This window comes from Cydia fagiglandana, chromosome 20 (genome assembly GCF_963556715.1).
Source record: "Cydia fagiglandana chromosome 20, ilCydFagi1.1, whole genome shotgun sequence".
NCBI lineage: Eukaryota > Metazoa > Arthropoda > Insecta > Lepidoptera > Tortricidae > Cydia > Cydia fagiglandana.
In genome coordinates this window covers 993,994-1,018,641 of record NC_085951.1, presented here as the reverse complement: position 1 = coordinate 1,018,641, position 24,648 = coordinate 993,994, and the positions used below count along the sequence as shown (strand labels likewise).

Below are 24,648 nucleotides of genomic sequence, written 5' to 3'. Positions count from 1 at the left end.
TTGATAAGAAGGTGCGTTTTAGTCTGTGGCAACCAGCTGATAAATTGACAAATTTGACAACTCATCTCGCTATTGATTGATGTTTACCCAGAGTTTTGTTGTACTTGTTATTGTTTTCGTTTTATTCGCAGAAATCTAAATACTTATCTAAATCTTTCCCCATTCCGGCTACATTGTATCGCCATGAAGTTAATGAACATAGCAGAAGTTAATAAAGCTTAAGTTTCGTTTTTATTTCGTAAATTATTTAAACCTTAAATGTCCGTCTCTTTGTGCGTTTTGAGTATAGAAATAGACGAGGACCTTCCCGACATGGGCGACAGTCCTGCTGATATTGGTAAGCATTATTACAACCGTAATAAATTGTCTAAACATGAGTAACTGAAAGGGCAACAACTTTTTCTTTGTTCGCCATTAATTAACTTAAGAGAAATCATAAGTTACTTAATCTCTCTCATTTCAAACATAGATTGAGAGAATCATACCGTCTTTATTTTATGCTAGTACTAGTGCTAGCACCAAAAAAAAAAAGAATGAATACAGTTTTTATTCTTCTTATTTACTGACAAATTGTTACAGACTAGACCAGACTATATGTTACAACTTATCTACAATGAGGCAGTGAACACCAAAAACAATCTTTTGAGCAAACCTTATTAAAAAACTTTTTTCTTCTACCCTACAGAGGCTGCCAAAGAGCAGAAGAAAAAGGACCGTGGTGCACGGGAATCCAAAACCATCACAGTTGAGACATATGCCAGTGTCTTGCTTGGTCCCAATCCAGATATTGGTAATTGTTTTTACTTTTCTTTACAATTCTCAATCACTATCCTCTCAGTACTGAACATTTTTGTCCTTGTGCCTTTGCAAAACTTTATGCTGTTTGTTCTGATCACAACTTTTTCCTAAGACCTTAAATTAAAGGAAAACAAGCAAGATGTCGAAAATTTCGTGATATGTATTGTAATATTAACATTTTCTTCAGGTATACTACCAACCAGCTCCCGGCGGTCACCACCCAAAGACAGCATCATACCAGAAGATGATGACACCATCAGCTTCTTCTGCGGCAACCCTCTGGTTGAGGTCACTAAGGGGGTGCTGCATTTGTACAAGGAAAAGTGAGTATGGTAACTATTAAAGACCGAAAATTATAATGGGGTAATAACTATGTTACAAACCTTCCCCTTTTCTCAGCAACATATCTTGCAAAATACAACATTTTTTACCCTCTTCTTGTATGTTTTTGCTTTATCAGAAGATAAGTGAGACTTTTTTTTATTTGCCAGGTTAATGCTTAAAAGTCTTAAAACACCATTACAATTTTAGATATATTTTTTCTTGTTTTAAAATTATTCTTTGTATTGCACATAAACTTATGTTTATACTACATACTATAAATGTTGCTTTAGTTACTCTGTAGATGTAATGATTTGACCCCTTCCAAGCATGTTTAGTTATATACTAATTTTATTGTTATTTTTTTTTTATATATGTTCGATATTCGTAACAATATTTTTATTCACAATAAAAGTTTAACAGGCACGTAATTGTTAAAGTAAATAAAAAAAAGCCTTTTATTCTAAGCACTTTGAATAAACCTAGTTAAGTTACATATTGCATTAATTTCAAGAACAATTCTTTGATAAATTAGTTTTAAGTAATATTGTTGTGTGCATTAGACCCCTTCTGGGTGAACGCCTCCTCCATCGATATCCACTTGTCTCTGTCCTTTGCTATTTGGATCCAGTTTAGTCCCGCAGTTTTTTTAATGTCTTTGTCTCATCTTGTACATGGTTTGCCACTTTGAAGCCTCGTCTCCATAACGCGCGGCAAACCATCGAACATTGGCGCGATATGGAGACGGGGCTTGATGCTTGCCTAAAGGGCCACACCATATTGTTACCTCTGATCAGGACGATGATGGACATCAGAGGTTATTGTTTAACATTGTTAAAATAATTACTTCAGTAAAGGAGTCAAGTTCAAGTTTGGCCATATAAAACCCTTTTTTAATATGTAGTGAGCTGAAGGAAGCTCCAGAGGCCAAGATGCTGTGCCTCCTCTCCGTGCCGGGGTCGCTCGGCGCCAGCGACCTGCTGGCGTTCGCGGCGGCCTGCCAGCAGGACATCGCGCACGTCCGCGTACTGCGCGACGGCTCGCCCGACCACTACATGGCGTTACTTACGTGAGTATGCTTACGCTCTCCCATGGCACACGACATACAACTCAGCTCATTCCTCTGCTTTCATTCTCCAAACACTGCATGCTGCCTTCTGAATATCATCGCCCCATCTAGTTACAGGACGACACAATAATTATTGTTCAGAATAAAGAAATAGAAGAAAGAATAAAGAAGGCCGAGCTCCGGGTAGGCCTGGAGCGTCCGGCAGGTGCGCGCTTCCCGCAAGTATCTTAATTGCGAAGGAAGAAGGCCCGAAGCGTCCTAGAGGTGCGCGCCTTTGTCGAAGTATATTATTTGTCTTATCAGGATTCGAACCCCGGATCTCCTGCTTCGTAGGCAAGGTCACTACTGATTAGGCTAGGAGGCTCTACAAATGTGGAATACACGCCGTGATAACTTAAACAACTTAAAATGTATAAAAGGTTAATTTTCTTCCATCAGGTTCCGAAGCAACGAAGCGGCCCGCGAATTCCACAGCGCCTTCGACGGCGTCCCGTACAGCAGCCTCGAGCCCGCAGCCATATGTCGCGCGGCCTGGGTGGCGCGCGTCGCCAGCGCGCGCAGCGGGGCGCCGCCTCCCGCGCACACGGAGCTGCCGACCTGCCCCGTGTGCCTCGGTCAGTATCCACCATAGACCAACCCCGGTTTTCTGAGGTATTTACCCTCCCACCACCATCCATTATCACCAGCGCTTCCATCCAAATCCTTTGATTTTTTTGAATATTTTGAAAGTGATACGTGAAATAATAAAACTTTTTGAAGTGAAAACTTCTTTAGCGGCGCTGTGCACTTTTTGTGATGGGGAAAAAATGTTAAACTCGCGACAGGTCACGTGACCGACAGATAGAAAATTCGTAAGACGGACACGTGACCTGATCGAAAAACTGTTACAATGTCATTGAGTTTTCACTTCTGCCGGCACTCCCGGAGTGCAACCCATTGTTTTTTTTACAGAGCGTATGGACGAAAGCGTAGCCGGCGTGCTAAGCGTGCAGTGCGCGCACGCCTTCCACGCGGACTGCCTGGTGAGATGGCGAGATGCTTCCTGCCCTGTCTGCCGCTGCGCACAGACCCCGGAACCCAGAGGTCACGCCACTTGTGCTATGTGCGAGGAGGAACAGGACTCTTCTGCTTTAGGTAAGTTTATTGGGGCGCTCGTCGCCCCGCTACGCGCTGGCGTCCAGACCGCAGCCTTGAGATCAGTTGCACGAAAGCATCTGCTAATTCTTTATTTTTGTGGTTTATTAGTATTCTGAGTGTGATAGCGGGTATACTCGATAGTCGCTATGTGCAGAACTGGTCGAAACCTGCACCGTTACTTAGGTTCTTATGTAATGTAGTTCATATCTAATAAGTAATAATAATAGGATGGATCGCTAGGTGGTTGGATCAAGGGTCAGATGCAGAAGGCGGTGATCTTGGACAGGGCGCGGATAGTCCGCCGGTTCCTCTCTGCGGCCCTGACCACCGGCAGCTTGGGCCCTGCCCCGCTGCTGGCGGCACCCTAGGTTAGGTTTTTTATAATGTGTTTATACTTATTGTTGTTTTTTATGTGTTTTTGTATTTTACTTTTATATTCATGTTATAAATGACCTAGCCTAAGAAGAAAAATAAATAAATAAGAAATAGTAATAAGTTAAGTACTAACATAGTCCTTATTACAAGTTCCTGCATGTACATGTTTCGACTAACCTGTTATGGATTTCTGTGGTCCGAAATAATTTCTTTTTTTTATAGAGGCTTCCGTAGATACCCCATCTATCATGTCACCGTTAAAACGTTCGCAAAATTTTATTGTATGGGAAGTTTCATATTAGGTCATTGCTGATCAGATCAATGTATCAATATGACCTTATTCGGCCAATACTTAACATCATCAATTGATCACTTTTTATACCTACTCGTATATTTTTGCCAAATGTTCAACCTAATCTCAAAGTTTCCTAAGGAGGGGCATTTGTTTACGATTTTGTGCTATATACCTCTGAAGTACTCTGAACTCTTTCTAATACAGTGGTATGATTTGCAGAAGAGGGCCTAGAGGAGGGTCGCGAGCACAGCGGCATTTTCGAAGGTCAGCCGGACGGCGAGGGCGGCTCGCTGTGGATCTGTCTCATCTGTGGAAACGTCGGCTGTGGAAGGTTTGTCAAAAATAGAAAATAAAAACTATACCCGTTTTATTTCAACAATTGTAATGGGGTTGGCCGGTGGAAATTTTAAGCAGATGGCGCCATCATAGCTTGCCCTGTCAATCCCTATAGAATTGTGTCAAAATTTTGTTTTTTTAATACCCTGGATGCCAGCCCTTTAAGCCAAATCTCATAGAAAAAGGGGCAAGCTATGATGGCGCCATCTATGCAAACCTTTGACAGTTGCCAACCCCATTACACTTGTTAAACTTTCCCTATTATTACTGATAGAGTTTTTAAGAGTAAGTTTGGGTTTGCCAGCCATATCAGAGCTCACGTTTGTAATTAGCCAGGGTCGCCATTGCCGATTACTGCAGCAGGACTAATCGAGTTATTGTTATACATACATATACTACTATCTTCAATCAATCAATACTTTATTTCCAAGAATCTCTATATGTGAGGTCCCACGGGTAAAGGTACCTTATGGTGGTTGGCGCTTACGCTATTATTAACACCGCCCCAATATTATTGCGGCGCTATGCGACGTAAGCGCCAGCCGCCATAAGGTACCTTTTGCCGTGAAACGTCACATATATGTATCTATTTTTATTTAGTAACTAATTTGGTGTTGGTAGAGTGTTATGTCAGCTTCAAGCCAATAAATGGCAGGAAACGGCGCAGGATCGGGAAAAGTGGCATGCTCTCGTTTCGAAGGCCAAGATCCTCTTGGGATCGCTGAGTCATATTAGTTAGTTGGTTTAAGGCCTGTGCACACCGGCTCCGTGTGCGTGACGTACACGTGCGCGTGCGGTGTTGTAGTATACGGATGCTTAAGACGGCACACCGCTTGCGTGACGTGTGCGTGTGCGGCTCCAATATTTTAGTGCACGCCGCGCACACGCAAGCCAGTGTGCACAGGACAGGCCTTTAGTTAGTGTTATGTGTTGAAAAAAATTAAGTTTTCCCTCTTCTTAGGTACGAAAACGGGCACGCTGCGAAACACTTCCTGACGTCGAACCACACGTACGCCCTGCAGCTGGGATCGAACAGGGTGTGGGACTACGCTGGTAACATCACATTTATTTTGTTACAAGCTTTTATTTGACCGTTGTCTGTCTGTAATCAAATCTTGCAAGTTAAATTTGATCCACTTCCCGGTTTCCGACTGAGCTGAAATTTTGCATACATACGTAAGTCGGGTGACAATGTAATATTATGGTGTCATCGAGCTGATCTGATCATGGAGACCGGAGGTGCCCATAGGAACTCTGTGATGAAACAACGCAACCTAATTGTGTTAAGGGTTTTTAGAATTGTCTCGATGAGTATTAGTTGTCTGTTGTAAGAAAAGTACAGTCAGCGATAAAAGCTTGTACCATAAATGAAATTTTTGACAAAAACTTATTTATTATTTGAAAAAGTGTTTCTCAATCGCGAGGCGACAGAAAATCATACACGCTATCGTGTGACAAAGTTTCAGTCGGGATGCGATAACAACATTTTTTACGTTTCTGGGTGGCTGCCCACGGAGCGGCAGCTGATGTCCACTAGAGTTCATTAGCCATCAGCTGACACTGACAAATGTTGTTATTTTTTCCTTCTATGGCCAGCCAGGCTTTAGGAGGCTATGGTAATTAAAAAACTGGCCGACTTGTTTACAGGTGATAACTTCGTCCACCGCCTGGTCCAAAACAAGGCCGACGGCAAACTCGTCGCGTCCGACACCGGCGATGAGGCCTGCGGCGGGGACAAGTTCGACTCCGCGCAGCTGGAGTTCACACACATACTCACACAACAGCTGGACAGCCAACGGCAGTATTACGAGGGACGCATACAGGAGTAAGCACCATAGTGATCCTTATTGCTATGTAGGTAAGGTCTGAAGTTCGACTCCGCGCAGCTGGAGTTCACACACATACTCACACAACAGCTGGACAGCCAGCGGCAGTATTACGAGGGACGCATACAGGAGTAAGCACCATAGTAATCCTTATTGCTATGTAGGTAAGGTCTGAAGTTCGACTCCGCGCAGCTGGAGTTCACACACATACTCACACAACAGCTGGACAGCCAGCGGCAGCATTACGAGGGACGGATACAGGAGTAAGCACCATAGTGATCCTTATTGCTATGTAGGTAAGGTCTAAAGTTCGACTCCGCACAGCTGGCGTTCACACACACTCACACAACAGCTGGACAGCCAGCGGCAGCATTACGAGGGACGGATACAGGAGTAAGCACCCCTAAGGGTTCCCCTAGATATGTCGACACGGAATCGGCAAAATACGATAGGAAAAAGCTTTATGTCCGCGCAATAAGAGCGAAAAAGTCGTCGTTTGGCTCGGCTCGCGACGGCCGACGACGCCGGACGCGTCGACCGGTTTTTCGCTCTTATTGCGCGGACATAAAGCTTTTTCCTATCGGCTTTTGCCGAATGCGCGTCGATATATTTGGGGAGACCCTAACACACCAATATGACCCTTATTCGTTATGTAACAAGGTCTAATAATAGCCAAAACAAGGCCGACACCGGCGAGGCCTGCGGCGGGGACTTGACTCCGCGCCGCTGGAGTTCACACACATACTAACACAACAGCTGGACAGCCAGCGGCAGCATTACGAGGGACGGATACAGGAGTAAGCACCCCTAACACACCAATATGACCCTTGTTGGTTATGTAACAAGGTCTAATGATAGCGAAAACAAGGCAGACGGCAAACTCGTCGCGTCCGATACCGGCGATGAGGCCTGCGGCGGGGACAAGTTCGACTCCGCGCAGCTGGAGTTCACACACATACCAACACAACAACTGGACAGCCAGCGGCAGTTTTACGAGGGACGGACGGTCCCGTTTTTACCCTTTGGGTACCCAAAAAATTACGTTTTTAATATAATTCCATGTCAAATTAATACGTTGTTAATATATTTAATGTCTTTCAGATTAGAAGCAGCACATTCATCAGAAACTGCGGCGTTGCGAGCTCGCGCCACGGCGGCAGAAGCGGAGGCAACCACGCTGCGCAAGCAGCTCGCCTCGTTAGACAAGGACAACAAGGCTTTAGAGAGAAAACTGCAACAGGTCACCGCCAAGTGAGTACTAATCTGAGGACCAACCACGTAAGTCACGTAACACGCTCAGAGGGGCTACCACGAAAACTAAAATTCGCAAATCGCGAGGATCTTTCTCTTTTACTCCAATGAAGGCGCAATAAGAGTGACAGAGAAAGATGTCCGCAATTTGCGAACTTCGACTAGATCGTTCGGGTATTTTAGACACCGTTCGGCTCAGCATTGCTCCGAGCAATTATTAGGGTTCACACAACTTGACGTCCATTTGCGTGTACGTACTCTATATATATTCTGGGAAATTCATACATTAATACAAGTCGAGGTTCGAACCCGCGATCTTTTGTTTGAAACCGCTAGGCCACTAACGCTTCAAAGTGACTCATAAGGTGAAGGTGGTATAGGTTACCTTCGCTAAAAATGCTGACATTTTGACCGTTTTTTTGTAGAGTGACGTCACTACAGAGCTCTCTGGCCGAAGAGCGAGGTTTGGCGGCGGCTATGGCCGCCAACCAGGCCGAGTGGCAGTCTAGAGCGCAAGCCAGGGAGGAAGAGTTCAAAACACAGGTAAATAACAATATTCGTGCAATATTCTGTTTCTAACCTATAGGAATCTACGTGCGTTTTAATTTGATAAGTAGACAATAAACAGAAATTAGGACTACCACGCTAAACTTGAAACGGATAGCGCAACAATGGTGTTGGCAACTGCCAAAGGTTTACATAGATAGCGCCATCATAGCTTGCCCCTTTTTTATATGAGATTTGGCTTAAAGGGCTGGAATCCAGGCCATAAAATTCCATTAAATGAAACAAATATTTGACACAATTCTAGGGATTGACAGGGCAAGCTATGCTGGCGCCATCTGCTAAATACTTCGACGGGCCAACCCCATTGTATTTCTGTGTTCGAGTTCTAGGTGTGGAATTAAAAAAAAATGTTTACTAAGAGCTCGTAACTCACAGCAATAAAAATGCCTCAACCTTAACTTTGTTTTATCTTTTTTACAAAATGTTATCATGTTTTGTGAATATTAAAGCCTGACAACAGTTTATTTGACCCTCGCCATTTTGCGGATTTTCAATGGTACTAATTTATTTTACTGGCAACAAGTATTTTTTGACAACGAACGTTGGATGTCATCGAATGTCACCGATGTAAACAAAGAGAAAATATCTACGAATATATTCAAATATAAACGGTTTTATTACAAAAATGCCAAAAAAAAATCCAAAGATGCGAAAAAAATTGTAGTGAATGCAATCAAATACTTACAGCTTAAAAAAGACGAAGGATTACATAGCATTCCAATAAACAATGTTTTAAAGTTGGTTGTTGACATGACCGGTATTGACATTTTATAGTGCGGTTGTATTGAACTGATTAGTTGTTTGGTTTAAACTTTAATATTTCATTTAAGGTTTAAGTAGATCGATGATAAAAAATATTTTGAATTCAGTCTATATCATTAAGATTTAAATTTTTAATAAATTATTATCGTATATTAAGTAACTCAAGAAAATTGGAGCAATTGCTGTGACCATGTTAAAAAACTGAAGACGATTAAAGGAATACAGGTCCTATAATCGAATTAGAGACTGAACGTTTTATAATCGAGGTTGGTGGTCGTGAAAGTGACAACATCTGATGAAAATCAGACTGCGTCAGTCAGAAAACGTATATAAATATTGTTAAGGCGCACACAAATACCTATCATCATACCTAGTGACAGCATTATACATGCATTTTTATTTAGTCGCATTACAAATATCATAGCAAGAGGACGTGTTTTAATTTCCCACTCAATAATGAACCTTACTGCATTCAACATATGGTCCAAACGATCCGGATAAGGAAAAAGTGCATCGAGCGCCCGCCATCGGACACCTGGTCGCGAGAACAAAAGAATGTGATAAACAAGGCGATAGAAACAAGTTAAAACGATACGACTTCAATGCAATTTAGTTTCAACTTAAATAATTTACTTCAAAACATTGTGTTTACTTGTGTTTTTACGTGAATAAGTGAAGATTAAAGTTACGAAAAATGGCTACGGCGGATCAATTGATGACTGTTTTGCAAGATACGGCAAGTTTACTTCAGAAAACACAAGTGAATTTAAAGAAATGCCCTAAGGCACGATTAACAAGAGGTTATGTTGAGGCGAGATTAAGTTGCTTACAACAGTACTGGGCGACGTTCAAACAAACACATCAAGAACTTATAAAGGTTATGCCACGCGAACAACGAGCTGTTACGCAATATTTTATTAACGAAGAATACTTTATTTACGAAGATTTATACCTGAACATTGAAGGCGATCTTAAGGACTTATTGAACAGCAACACAAAACAAATCAACCCCAATATAAGTAACTCGGATAACCAAGTGGGAAAATTACCTCGAATTCAACTTCCAAGTTTTACCGGTGGTTATGAACAATGGCCCACTTTTAAAGATTTGTTTTTGTCTATTGTGCATAACAATGCGTCGCTTAGTAATGTACAAAAATTGCATTATTTGAAGACCAGTGTATCCGGCGAGGCAGAGGCGATTTTAAAGCACGTCCAAATTACCGAAAGTAATTATACACAAGCGTGGGACATTCTTCAAAAGCGGTATGGAAACAAAAAGTTAATAGTGAATTCTGTATTGAAACGGTTATTTATGCAAAAGAAATTAAATACTCAGTCGGCCACTCAACTGAAATCATTATTGGATACTACAACTGAATGCTTAAATAGTTTACAAAATTTGGACATGGCCACCGATTCCTGGGATCCTATAATCATTTTTCTGGTAGTGCAGAAATTGGACCCGGAGTCACATAAGGATTGGGAGGAGTATGCTCACAAGGACGATTCTGAGGAATTACCCAAGTGGACAGACTTCGTCAAATTTCTGGAAGCTAAATTCCGAACGCTCGAGCTCATCACCGCTGCTTCATCAACTCCGCGCGAAAGAACAGTAAACAAAGAACGCACGTTCCACGCTACAGAATCACACACAGAGAAGAGTTGTGTCATGTGTAAAGGTAATCACACACTCGCTCATTGCAAAGACTTTACAAAAATGCTACCCACTGAGAGATGTGAATATACAAAAAACAATAGGCTGTGTTATAATTGTCTAGCACCAGGACATGCGGTTTTCAAGTGTCGACTGCCCATGTCATGTCGTATATGTCGCAAGCGCCATCATTCACTCGTCCATGTCTCCAAGAGTCCGGAAACAGCAGAACAAGATAGCAAGACTCAACCGACGCTCTCCAAGGTCAACGAGACTGAACCAGAAATTCAAGCTACCGTGGCAATTGCATCTCATCACACAGCTAGACATAGTGATGGCTTATCAGCAACCGCAATCGTAAACGTAAAGAGTGAGCAAGGTCACACCATTGCACTGAGAGCTCTTATCGACCCGTGCTCACAGGCATCTTTCATCAGTGAGAAAGCGGCTCAATTACTCAAACTTAAAAGAGAGTCAACAAGAGCAAGCATAACTGGATTGGGGCCTATAAAGGCGAACGCAAATCAAGTGGTTCAATTACAGGTTTCGTCGCAATATCAAACGTCGTATTCCATACAGCTTCGAGCCTATGTGATTTCTAAGCAATTGACCACTCAAATGCCCATGAAAACTATGAATACAAGCAACTGGTCTCACATACAAAATCTACACCTGGCTGACCCAAGTTATAATACACCAGGTCCAGTAGATCTTCTCCTTGGAGTGAAAGTATATGCACAGATTATCCAAGAAAATACACCAATAATCAAGGGTCCACCGGGTACACCATGTGCTCAGAAAACATACTTTGGCTGGATCTTGTTTGGAGATAATGGAGACACGAATACAAGTACACAAGAAAAATCTTTCATTACGATGCATCATCAAGTCGATGTTGATGATTTACTGAAGACTATATGGGAAGTAGAACCAGATACAAAGAGAACATTAACTGAAGAAGAACAAACATGTGAAAGAATCTACGAAAGTACCTACAAAAGAAATGAAGAAGGAAGATACATCGTCAAATTACCTTTAAAGACAGAAGTACCACGAGCATGTGAAGGAAATACACGAGAAATAGCACAGAACAGATTAATACAACTAGAGAGAAGATTTCTAAAAATGCCAAAGCTCAAAGAAGAATATGTAAAGGTGATTGACGATTACATCGAACAGAAGCACATGGAAAAGGTACCAACCGAAGAAATACATACAAAGAAGAGTGTATACTTAGCCCACCATGCAATTATTCGAGAAGAGAAGGAAACTACAAAAACGCGCGTCGTTTATGACGCGTCGTGTAAGGGTACCAATGGTTTCTCATTAAACGACGACCTTCTGGTTGGGCCAGTTCTGCAAGAAGATTTGCGAAGTTTGATAATGAGATGGCGAATGCACGCTATATGCTTCGTCTCAGACATTCACAAGATGTATCGGATGGTGCTGACAACCAAAGAAGATTCCGACTATCAAAGAATTTTATGGAGAAGTAGCAGCGACAAGGAAATAGAAGATTACCGTCTCCTTACAGTAACTTTTGGAACAGCTTCAGCTCCATATCTGGCAGTTAAAACGTTGCGACAGCTGGCTATAGATGAAGGAGACGAGTTTCCTGTTGCAGCAAAGATGATCACAGAAGACTTCTACGTCGACGACCTCATGTCGGGATGTGACACCACCGAACAAGCCATAGAAGCCAGAAGTTATGCGAAAGGGTGGCTTTCAGCTAAAAAAATGGTCATCCAATAGTGTTGAATTTATGCGAAGTTTGAAGGCCGAAGATAGATCAGCTAACGCGCATCTTGATTTAAACATGGACGGCACGATTAAGGCACTTGGTGTTCAATGGAACATGGGAACAGACCAATTCGAGTACAACCTTAACCTTCCAGAAGTAAACAATCACATCAGCAAACGAACAATTTTGTCGGATATCCAGAAACTGTTTGACCCTCTGGGCTGGATCTCACCGTGTGTCCTGATGGCTAAAATACTGATACAGAAGTTGTGGCTAGCAAAGGTGAATTGGGACGAGGCACTTAGTCAACCCTTAAAAGATGAATGGCTTCAATTAAGAGCAGACTTGAGACATGTCAATGAGATCCGTATTGATAGATGGCTTGACACTTTGAGCACTGAAGGAGCAAATATTCAGATTCACGGGTTCAGTGATGCCTCTAACTCCGCATACGGGGCAGCCGTTTACATTAGAGTAGAAAGGGCGGATGGTACAGTTAGAACAAGGTTGATTGCTTCGAGAACAAGAGTCTCTCCCGTGAAGACTGTTTCATTGCCCAGATTGGAACTGTGTGGAGCTGTTGTGTTGGCAAAATTGTTAAGACAAGTCAGCCGTGCTATGAGAATAGTGATGGGCTGCGGAAACATTCCCGCTACCAGTAAGTTTCCATTTGGGAATATTACTAGTAAGTTACCAATGTTACCAGTAACATTCCCAAAAGGTGGTAACATACGAAACTGATGATAGTAATGATTTCTATGAGATAAAATAAGGTTAAAAAGTTATTTTCATAGTACAACGAGTTATGTAGGTACATAAATATGTCTTTCTCTTTCACTCAATCTGTTTCTTATCTCAATTGTTACCTGGACCCCTAGTCAGGGGGTTAGTCTTATCTAGAACACGGGTTAGAGTGAACGTATTATTTGTGATAAGGTGATAACTAGTGGATGGAGGACTGGATATGTTACAATGAAGCCGAAAAGTCAAGTGTATAGTCATTTTACCCAAAATACTATAAACAATAAAAAAAGTTTCACTTGCAACTTTTGCAGTGTTGTGTACAACTTTCGAAACGCAACAAAATTTGCATGTCATATTCTGAAATGTAAAAAGAGTCCCCAAGATGTAAAGGAGAGTTTTAGACAATATGACAAAAAATCAACAACATTATGTGACACTCAACTATCAAGTGACAGTGACCGTGCCTCTACATCGCAACATACAAGAGATGTAAGACCAGCATTGATGGACAAAGATGAGCAGGTAAATATATTTTTATCTTAATATGGATCGTACCATAAAACTGACTCTCTTTTTATAAATTCCATATCAATGATTTTGCTAGAAACGATGAGTAGTCTACTCATACTGAATAATTGCATTATATTTCTATCATTTACATTTTATTTTTTATTTTATATAAACAAAATAAGTTAATGGCCATGTGCAAATAAATACCACGACTCTTTCACTGTTATGAAGTGGTCATTGTCTAAAGGCGTGGTGATTCTTTTTAAATATGACTAGCTAAAACAATGGCCAGGACAGCGTGGTATTTATTTATTGCGAATATAACCACTAGTACTCTTAATGTACAGGGCGTTTATTATATTTTTGACGCTTATTGTTTCAGATGAATATACATAAAGCTGTTGCAAGAGCAATGTATGTAACTGGCACACCTTTCTCTCATTTCGAGCACCCGCTATGGAAAGAAGCATTTCATTTGATGAACCCTTCATACGGTCTGCCTTCGAGAAAGAGATTGGCTACATCGCTATTAGATGAAGAATATTCAGAAGTTCAGAGTGACATAGTGAGCAAAATCAATCAAGCCAGTGTTATTCACTTATCCATTGATGGATGGTCTAACCTAAGAAAAGAATCTATTTTAAATGTGATTCTTTATGCTCCGAAACCATACTTTTACAAATTTATAGAAACAAAGGAACAAAGACATACAGCCGAGTATTTATGTGAAGAAGTCACAAACATAATCGAAGAGTTTCACCCGTCAGAGTTCGTTGCAGTTGTCACAGACAATGCTGCAAACATGGTCAGATTTGGGAAGCTCTTGCACGACAAATATGAACAAACTATATAGTTTGTTCATATTTGGACAGGATGTTTGGCTCATACCCTACATTTATTTGTTGGAGACTTATTAAAAATCATGAAAATACGTCGGATTTTTGCATTTACAGTGAGAGTTATAAAAACAGTTACACGATCTCATATTCTTGGAGCAGAATTCCGAAGACTTGCGGAAGAAAAATGTATCAATACACCTCTTCAGTTACCAGTTAAAACAAGATGTGGCAGTTATTTAGCATGCCTTCAAAGCTTTATAAAATCAAAAATTGTTTTACAAAATATCACAATAAATGAATCCACAACATCTTTAAGACCATACAAAAATATAAAAATTTTACCTTCCAATAAAATTATTATTATGTTTCCTATCCACATCGGATATCTTCATTGAGAGAGTAACGCGATCGTTGACCAATGATGCCGCTAGCGTCTATGTAGTCGCTCCGCCCCACGCCGTGACGTAGTTCCGCTTCCACTTCCTGCGAACCGTTGCTCGCTTCCCGCCACTCGCCACCGCCATGTCATTGTTGAGGAGAAGTACCGTCGGCATAAAAGTAGCCTAGTAGCCTGCCAGGAAGGCATTACTCAGATATCCGATGTGGATAGGAAACATAATAATAATTTTATTGGAAGGTAAAATTTTTATATTATGTGTTCCGTACTCCACATCGGATATCTTCATTGAGACCTGTTTATTATCTCCTGGTGGCGAGTTAGCGGGCGCGCAAGCGATAGGGCTACACCTACTGTCATAGAACTCAGAGAACGAATAAATATGTATACACCATATTGCAACCCATGAAATCACAGTGACTCGTTATAATGTGAATTACAGGAAATTGAGAATTGAAATTGTAATCTCAGGTTCGAAACTGGTTTAAGAGAATTCTCATTCGAAATCGCATCCGATCCGCAGAATCTCGGCGAGTCATGTTCCCAATTAACATAAGCGAAAATATCGCTAAGTGAATAGCTTTCCAGCCAATTTAGTTATTAAGTACATCGTGGATCAAAAGCAATCGTAGGCGAGGCCGGCTTGGATGAGACTGTGGCTGAAAGAAATAAGCGAAGTGTCCCCTAACATTTTGTGTAATTCTCGCAAGGTGACGTACCCAGACTACCTACTTATACTGGGTCTATACTTTATTCCGGAGCTTCTAAGAGTCCAGTCGGTAAGACACGTTATCTGGTTTAGAGCCGAATTTCGGACACAAAATAATAGCGTTAAAGTTATCTATGTAATTGCCCGGGCTACAGTGTAGTAGAGTAAGGTCATTGACCCTGCTGCCTGATGCTAACAGCAAAAGTGCGGCAGCTATTCTATCGTACTTCTTCTAACGTACCTAACGTTGTAGGGCTATTTAAATTAGGGCAAGTAGATGTCTCGCGTCCCAAGCTGGTGCTTTGGGAGGCGCTGGTCTCGCTATTAATGGCGTTGGAAGAAGGCATAGTGTCCGATAGTGGTTCATACACAGCACTTGTGAGAGGCTTATGAACGAGTATCGTTCTGAAAGCTAACATGGATAATAGAAATAGACGTCTGAGATAGCTCGCTACTTCACTGGATAGAGGTACCTGGCAGTTGATCTTATTTTTGATGCACCATAAAGACCGTTTCTACATTGTGGCCGTACATGCAGCCTAGACAAGGGGACGATCTAGGGGCTCCCGTTACTGTTTTCTATACAAACACAGTACCGGAATCGGGAATATCCGGTTCTTCCATATTAGTGAGACAGTGACAGTTGCGTTTCGTTCGCTACGTAGCGTTAGACCTTGGCATGTTATATGCATGCGCCAGTCACGCCAGTAGCGGACGTCACTCCTGATCCCGCCAGCTCGGTGTTGGAGCGTCCTATCTGACAGGAGCTACGCCTCATTCTTAAGGTCGTTGACTCGTAAGGGAGGGCGGTCTGACGTTGTGTTCACTAGGACCGCCAGTAAATTGCAAGCTTACCACAGCTGCTTTAAGACTCCTTATCACGCCGTCACAGTACACAGACTAGGCTGGGAGGTGGAGACATCCATGCCAAGTCTCACAGGCAGCTGTCAAAGGTCGTGGTAGCAGTTCAATGAGTCTGTTAAGAAATACCGTGGCACAGTGCGAGGGCTCTCGAAAGCGGAGGCCGGCCAACAAGGCGCCTGTCAGGTGAAGACAGTCTCGGCGGCTGCTGGGCGCAGCTGCCACTCGGGCGCGCAGTGACTTTTTGATAAACCGTTGCCCTCGGGGGTTGTACCGACCTGGCAAGTAGCAAGCAACCAGCGCGACCTGTAGACGATCTGCTGGCATCAGCAGTTTTTGCGACAGCCGTAGTAACGGAAGGGATGTAGTGTCGCCGTCGTTTTATGTATACTGTACCGGTGCGGTTGTATGTTTACACTTCTGTCGTCAGCGCTGCAGATGCGGCCCGTTAACGGTTACTCTTCGCTGAAAGGGCCTTACCTCGTACATTGTCTACCAATATTGGAGATTGTAACGGACTGCTTGCATAAGATGAGGAAGAAAGTGGTGCGAGGCTTTCGGCAGCTCCGTGTTGCTGGGGACTGCGAAGGCTTCACCTTCCTCCATGAACTAAAGTTTGCGAATTTGAGACTGAACAGAAGGCATTGAGTCTCATTTCTGCGAGAAACTCTGCAGCAAGGCAGGCCTGTATGTCGCGAAAAAGAAAACTTTCAATCGGTGTGTTGTGCCGCGTGTCCCACGTGATGTCTAGGAGCGTGATGGTCTAATTCGCTTTATCCGAAGAGACACCCTATATCGAGTTAGTATAGGGCATCGAGTTAGTAGCATGCTTTTAAGGAAATCGAACTGATGAAATCAAGTCTAAAATCGATTTTGGCGCTTTGCGTAACAAAACTGTTTCGATAAAGTCGAATACAGACAGATGGAAACTGCTGGAGTCCTCCTGGCCCCTTTCTCTTAGCACCGGAAACTCAAGCTTGTTCAGGCGCAGCGGGTTTATTTGTCCCATTTTGTTTATTATGGCTTTTCGCACGAGTTCGTCTTTGTAAGACGGAACTTAAGCTGGAGAGCGCGAGCAAGCAGAGATAATTATGTGAAGTCTGCAGACCTTTTCGATGCCTTTCACCTCGGTTTCGAGCGGTCGCACAGGGCCTTGTCGCTAGCTGTTCTCTGGTTGGACCACTCCATGGCCTCGAGAAGTCGTAGGAGCTTCGAAGCGACACAGCGAAGTCGTTCAGCACCTTTATGAAGCCCGGGAACACGACGTATTTTCCTCTGAGTATCGACATATCTTACCGCTTTCAACTCCGGGCAGTCGAGCCGCGCTAGGACGGGGCTCTTTACGACCTTGTCTGCCGTCGCCGGAGGATTCTTTAACCGAAACCAAGAGCTTAGCGGTCTGTTCGTGCTGTACCATACCATACCTATACCTGCACCATAGCTATAGGCGCCTGCGTACCTCAATGGAACCATGTGGACAGGACAAAACTGATACTGTGGCGCCCAGCGAGCAAGGGACGACATCGTCGTAGTTGCAACATCGGTGGGCAGCATCGGCGTGATTGTGGCAACCGCCGCCGCTCGGGAGGCGCCGGTGCGTGAAGCTAGGGGCGCCATCGTGGCGGCCGGCTCGGGGGGGGGGCACCGGTGCCTGAGGCCGGGCGGTTCATGGCGGCCGCCACTGGTTCGGGAAGCGCTGGTGCGTGAGGCGAGGACCCATAGTGGCGGCCCGCTCTAGAGGCGTTGTCGCGTGAGGCGGGCGGCTCCATCGTGGCGGCCGCCGCCACCGGCTCGGGAGGCGCCGGTGCGTGCGGCGAGAGGCGCCATCGTGGCGGCCAGCTCGGGAGGCACCGGTGCATGAGGCGGTCGCCGTCTGGCTGGCTGGTCTGGGAGGCACTGCTGTGAGGCGAGAGGCGCCATCGTGGCGGCCAGCTCGAGAGGCGCCAGTGCGCAGGTGGTGGTGCCATCGTGGCGGGCGGCATCATCGTGGCGGGCAGCGCCATTGTGGCAGCCGCCGCCACCGCGTCGATGCGTAATGCGAGAGGCGCCATCGTGGCGGCCAGCTCGGGGGGCAGGCGGTGTCATCGAGCGGGCGGCGCCATCATGGCGGCCACCGTCGCCAGGCTCAGGTGCGAGAGGCGCCGTCGTGGCGGCCAGCTCGACAGGCGCCGGTGCGCGTGACGGACGTTACCGGCACGGGAGGCGCCGATGGCTAGGCTCGTAGTTGCACGCATCATCACGGCGACGCTGTTGCCCTCGGCGGTGCCATCGTGGTGGCCACACCGGCGCGTAGGTCACCAGCGACGTCATGACGGCCGGCAACCAACGCGGCGATCGTCGCTGTACTCGTAGCATTTCCACTGCTTACACGTAACTTACCTTCCTTCCGCTCGAGCAGTCGGGACGCAGAAGCGGTCCGCCTTCACCTTGGCGCGATCCACCCGCGATGCGCCCGCAGCTGCAGGAGCGGGCGTGTGACGTCTCGCAGAGCCACGCGGATCTCTCGGAGTCCCGCTGGACTGGAAGCGTCCGCACCGCAACTGCAGCAATAGGAGCGGGCGTAGCAACAGGAGCGGGCGTGTGACGTCTCTCGGAGTCCCGCGGACTGGAGGCGTCCGCACCGCGACTGCAGCAACAGGAGCGGGCGTGTGACGCCTCTCGGAGTCCCGCGGACTGGAGGCGTCCGCACCGCGACAGGCGTCCGCACCGCGACTGCAGCAACAGGAGCGGGCGTGTGACGTCTCTCCGAGTCCTGCGGACTGGAGGCGTCCACCGTGGCCCGCAGCGTCGCGGTGTCCCGGAGTCACCTTGGACGACAGCAGAAGACGCGGCGCGCGCGGGCGGGGGCGGGCGCCGGGCCCGCGCCCCCGCGCCGGGGGACGGGGCGCCCCGGGCGCGCCGCAACTAACAACACGAGGTACTCCCAGGCTACTGCCTGAGAACCCTCCGCGAGTGACGAAGTAACTTCTGAACGCCAATAAAATTAGAATATCTTAAACTGGCTCACCGGATGGTTCGAGACAATCCAAACCTCCTTATCAGCGAAGCGCGGCGCCCGAAAGCGGCGCGCGCAGGCCGTCCGCCGCCGCGCCGCCCGGGCGCCGCCGCCGCCGCCGCAGGCACGATGACCGCGCGTTCCCTCTCCGATGCGGAGCGACTTGTTACCACTTGTTAACAAAAACCACTGACGCACTTCCTACTTCGATCTCGAAAATGCGAGGTAACGATTTTAGCAGCATGGAATGTGAAAATTAATTTAGCAAGAAAAAAGTGGGTAGAATCGAAAAGCACCGTTCGATGACTTCGATCGCGAGACCGCCAAAAGACTAATAGTGGCGATCTCTGCCGTATCTCACTATTTAATCGACCGAGCTTTGGATCGGAAATGTTAAAGCACCATGCTGCAAAAATATACGCAAAAAATATTTGCGGACCATCGGTCAAGACGGTCGACGAAACTATGACATGGCGGTGGCGAGTGGCGGGAAGCGAGCAACGGTTCGCAGGAAGTGGAAGCGGAACTACGTCACGGCGTGGGGCGGAGCGACTACATAGACGCTAGCGGCATCATTGGTCAACGATCGCGTTACTCTCTCAATGAAGATATCCGATGTGGAGTACGGAACACATAATAAAATATTAAACGAAGACACATGGACAGAGCTTCGCAGCCTGGAATGGTTTTTAGACCCCATAGTCCAATGGATATTCATTCTAGAAGGGGACTATTTCGCAGTACACTTAGTTTACAAAGCATTTAAAGAATTAGATGCATTGCTTAACAATTACCAAACGACAAATCTTCTTGAAAATAATTTAACAGATTTAAAAGCGAAATTTGAAGAACGAAAGGCAAATGCTCTGAAACCTATCCATTTTGCAGCGACAATACTGGACCCGAAGAATCAAGGAGGACAATTAACAGATCAAGAAAATGTTGATGGATGCGAAATCATATTTAATTTTGGGAATGAAGCAACTAATATATTAATGGAATTATCTGACTACAAGACTCACAAAAACATCTGGGCAAAGGATTTTGTGTGGAAAATGGCAGCGACTACAGAGCCAGTCACATGGTGGGAAACATTATTTTCCCATACAGCTTTAGGTAAAATTGCTGTTAAAATACTAACCATGCCTGCCACCTCTGCAGCGGTAGAGAGGTCCTTCTCTACATTTTCCAACATTCATACGAAACGAAGGAATCGGTTGAAGACAAACAGAGCGGGAAAATTGACATATATATCTCATAACTGGAAATTGTCTCATCAATCAGCATCACAAAAACCTATAGACCGAAGTATTACGACCAATGAGGATATTCCAGACGCTGATACTTCCGAATCTGAAGATGATTTTTCAGACGTTGAAGATGTGGAAGATTTAGATTCAAGTACATCTAATGACGTTTTATCTGCAGATTGAATATTAATATTTTAATAAGAATATAAAATATTTTAGTGATGTAAATTATACTAAATAACCTGTTGTGTAACTTTATAGTTGTTGATTTGTGTCCCTATTTTAATATGAAAGTAAAATATTTTTATTAATATAAATTATAGTAAATAAGCTCTTTTGTAACTTTTTAGTTGTTGATTTGTGTACCTGATCATGATCTGTATTATTATAAAAAATGTACAAAGCTCATTTTATTTTAAATAATTTAATTAATATAACGTAAAACTGTAATCATTATTATACAAAATGTTGATTGTTATATTTTAATAATTAAACTGATTTATACACATATTTTCTTTAATTTTACACAGTTAAGCATTACTTTATAGTTATTTCCAGATAGTATTATTCCCAGTAACTATGGAAAAATACCTGGTAATATTGGGAATATTACCGGTAACATTGGGAATTTACTCTCTCAGAGAATCCTTGACTGTTATATGACTGTAAATAATAGCATTGTTATTTATTTAAGTATTTAACACGAAAAAAGATATTCAATTCTAATAATTTTTCCAAAGTTTCTCAATGTTACCGATCGGGGGTAATGTTACTGGTAGCATTACCGGGAATATTCCCACTTTGAGTAAGTTACTGGTAACGACCCATCACTATATGAGAATACCAGCTTCACAAATATTCGCATGGACAGACTCTTCAATTGCAATTTCATGGATTTTCGGCGAACCACAAAGATGGAAAACGTTTGTGGCAAACAGAGTTGTGGAAATAACAAACAATGTTAGTCAAAACCAATGGCATCATGTCACTTCAGAGGATAACCCCGCCGACATCGCTTCCAGAGGAATGTACTTGTCCGACTTGAAGGCTTCTAAGCTTTGGTGGGAAGGGCCAGAATGGCTATCTAGAAAGGAAATAGAATACAGAAGACCAAATGTCATTTCCACTGACATAGAAAGGAAGAATGTGATACAAACAAATTTAAACGTGCATGCAAGCGAGAAGAAGAGTAATTTGACAGACCAATTTAAAGAATTTGATAATTTACAAGAATTAATAAAAACAATCACATATTGCCGCAAATTTCTGAACATGAAAAAACTGAGCATAGACAATTTAAATCTAACTACTCACGACTTAGAACAAACGCTGCAAATATGTGTAAGACTTGTACAAAAAGAAGAATTTGGAGAAGATATAGATAGATTAACGACAAACAAACAAGTACACAAACGGAGCTCTATAAAATCTTTAAATCCCTATTTGGAAGAAGGTCTACTGAGAGTGGGAGGAAGGCTTAGACTTGCAAACATAAACAACGAAGAAAAGCATCCCTTAATATTGGGTAACAGAAATAACTTAACTCCTCTCATAATAGCCGACGCACACTTGAAGACCTTGCACGGTGGAATAACACTCACAATGAGTTATTTACGTTCTAAATTTTGGATTATAAAGGCAAAGAATATGGTAAGGGCTCACGTCAATAAATGCCTTGTATGCGTCAGACAAAACGCTGCTCCTAAACCACAGTTGATGGGAGACCTGCCAAGAGAACGAGTTACGCCTGCTAGACCGTTTTTACATAGTGGCGTCGACTTTGCAGGACCTTTCACTACCCTAATGTCTAAGGGTAGAGGAGCAAAGACCACTAAGACGTATGTAGCTATATTTATATGCTTATCAGTCAAATGCATACATCTAGAACTCGTCAGTGACCTGACTTCTGAATCTTTTATAGCTGCCTTCAAGAGATTTGTGGCCAGGAGAGGGAGATGCAACCATTTGTGGAGCGACCAAGGACGAAACTTTGTTGGCGCCAATAAGGAATTGATTAATGCATGGAAAGAGGCACAACTAGATTTCGCTGGTGAAATTTCCGATTCCTTGGCTAGAGATGGTACGCAATGGCATTTCATCCCCGCCTATAGTCCGAATTTTGGTGGTTTGTGGGAGGCTGGTGTAAAATCCCTGAAACATCACCTAAAAAGAATCATCACCTCTCACCTTACCTTCGAGGAATTTAACACGATCCTTTGCGAAATTGAGGCATGCTTAAATTCAAGGCCGTTATGTCCAATTGATAACGACGATACAGACAGCATAGAACCCCTTACACCAGGGCACTTTCTGATCGGCGAAGCACCCATAAACGTCCCATCACCCGACTTGAAAGATGTTAGAATGAGCTCACTATCACGATGGCAGCATACACAGAAATTGGTTAGAGACCTATGGTGTAGATGGCAGCAAGAGTACCTGTCACGTTTGCAACAGCGACCAAAGTGGTTGAAAAGAGTAGAAGAGTTCAAAGAGGGACAGATTGTTCTCATTAAAACCGACAATCTTCCACCTGGAAATGGGCTCTCGGCCGAATAGTCGCTAAACATCCAGGTCCAGATCATATAACGCGAGTGTATAGTGTTAAAAGTGGTGATAGTGTGGTGAAAAGACCTGTTACAAAACTATGCTTATTGCCAATAGAGATTAATGATTAATGTACCTATCAATCTATTTGCATGCTTTTAATTTCTTAAAATGTATAATTGTTTTTTTTTTTAAAGGACTTGGTAGTCCTTTGGCCGGCGGTATGTTAAGGCGCACACAAATACCTATCATCATACCTAGTGACAGCATTATACATGCATTTTTATTTAGTCGCATTACAAATATCATAGCAAGAGGACGTGTTTTAATTTCCCACTCAATAATGAACCTTACTGCATTCAACAAATATTGAATATTTAGAATCAGATTTTGACGAATAGGTAAATTGAAAGAGCCGAATTCTCTGTAAGCAGTGTTATGACATTATACGAGTATCAACATGAAGCCAATGCCCACTACCCCGAGTATACATGATGTACGCACATTATTGCCATACGTAAGCTGTTTGCAGCGACACTATCTCAGGGTTAAATAAACTGTTGTCAGGGTATATCTAATACTAATCAATAAAACAAGCGGAGCGGAATAAGCCTCTTCCAGAGTTTCAGTTTTTAATCTCATTATTTCCGACAGGTGACTGAACTAAAAGAGCAGCTCCGCGACGTGATGTTCTTCGTCGAAGCCCGAGGCCAGCTAGAGCGCACAGAGACCGCCAGCCGGGACGAGATCGCCGAAGCCAGCGTCAGTGTAGCGCCCGCCGCCAAGCCTAGACGGAAGCGCCGATAGCGGCCAAATACTTAGCATCCGTGGCGATAGTTATTTTTTTAATTATGACGGTTACCGCTTAAGCGTTTTTCAATCGTTAACTCTGATGTAAATAAAATAAAAAATAAATGAGTTGAATATATGGTTGATTTTATGATTTACGATTACGACTTTAAAATTATACTAAACTTTATGTATTTACTTTATTAAATTCATTATGAAATGTTAGCAATTGTTGTCAGTAAAATTATTCTTAAGCGTCAATGTCTATTTATTGGAATTCTGTTTCATTGTGCAGCTGTAATTTATTTGATGTATTCGATAGTTTTGAAAAATCCGTTTTCTAGTATATCATATATTTCTAAAGTATTCAGGTTTGATATGAAAAAATTTGGACTGATGAAACTAAATAACAAAGCAACTGACTATCTATTGGCAATTGTAAATCAAGAAAAGATGCAATCTCTTTAAGACTTAAATTAGTTCATAAGTTATAAAACTATAGTCTCGAAGTTGTAGCATGGTCAATTGATAATAAAGAAAAGAATCAAAGGAATAATAAAATTGTCTTTATTGCGAACTCCCTTAGAAATGTGACTTGACTTAAGCTTTCCGTAAATTAGCATAACTCGTGTAGAAGGTACTGTTTTAGAATTGATTTTGTAATTCATTTTATAACCCTCTATATTTCAAGAATATTGATCAAACAAGAGTCTCGAGAGTCAATAAAATTAACATTCAGCACGAAAGGTAACGTATACAATAAATAGTATATCAAACGCGACGGTATTTCGTACGAATTAGTCCCGTTAAGCGCTATCAACCGCCTGTAGTGAAATAAAAGCTTCAAGTTTATAGCTGTCAAAAAACGCTTC

At 43.3% G+C, this 24,648-nt stretch overlaps 3 protein-coding genes across 3 annotated transcripts; all 3 read left to right on the top strand.

Annotated features, from left to right (window-relative positions):
- The first annotated feature begins 7 nt into the window (after positions 1 to 7).
- LOC134674392 (BRCA1-associated protein) lies at positions 8 to 24,334 on the top strand. Its single transcript, XM_063532462.1, has 12 exons — positions 8 to 337; positions 686 to 790; positions 986 to 1,121; positions 2,024 to 2,188; positions 2,627 to 2,802; positions 3,140 to 3,322; positions 4,215 to 4,326; positions 5,293 to 5,384; positions 5,979 to 6,156; positions 7,259 to 7,408; positions 7,834 to 7,951; positions 23,642 to 24,334. The coding sequence occupies exons 1-12, from the start codon at positions 259 to 261 to the stop codon at positions 23,792 to 23,794; spliced, it is 1,647 nt and encodes a 548-aa protein (XP_063388532.1). The 5' UTR covers positions 8 to 258; the 3' UTR covers positions 23,795 to 24,334.
- On the top strand, positions 9,122 to 12,146 carry LOC134674654 (uncharacterized). The gene has a single exon (XM_063532774.1). It carries the CDS (start codon positions 9,432 to 9,434, stop codon positions 12,144 to 12,146), a length of 2,715 nt encoding a protein of 904 aa, XP_063388844.1. The 5' UTR covers positions 9,122 to 9,431.
- On the top strand, positions 12,756 to 14,543 carry LOC134674740 (uncharacterized). The gene is made up of 2 exons (XM_063532865.1): positions 12,756 to 13,401; positions 13,772 to 14,543. Exons 1-2 carry the CDS (start codon positions 13,108 to 13,110, stop codon positions 14,240 to 14,242), a joined length of 765 nt encoding a protein of 254 aa, XP_063388935.1. The 5' UTR covers positions 12,756 to 13,107; the 3' UTR covers positions 14,243 to 14,543.
- Positions 24,335 to 24,648: the final 314 nt, after the last annotated feature.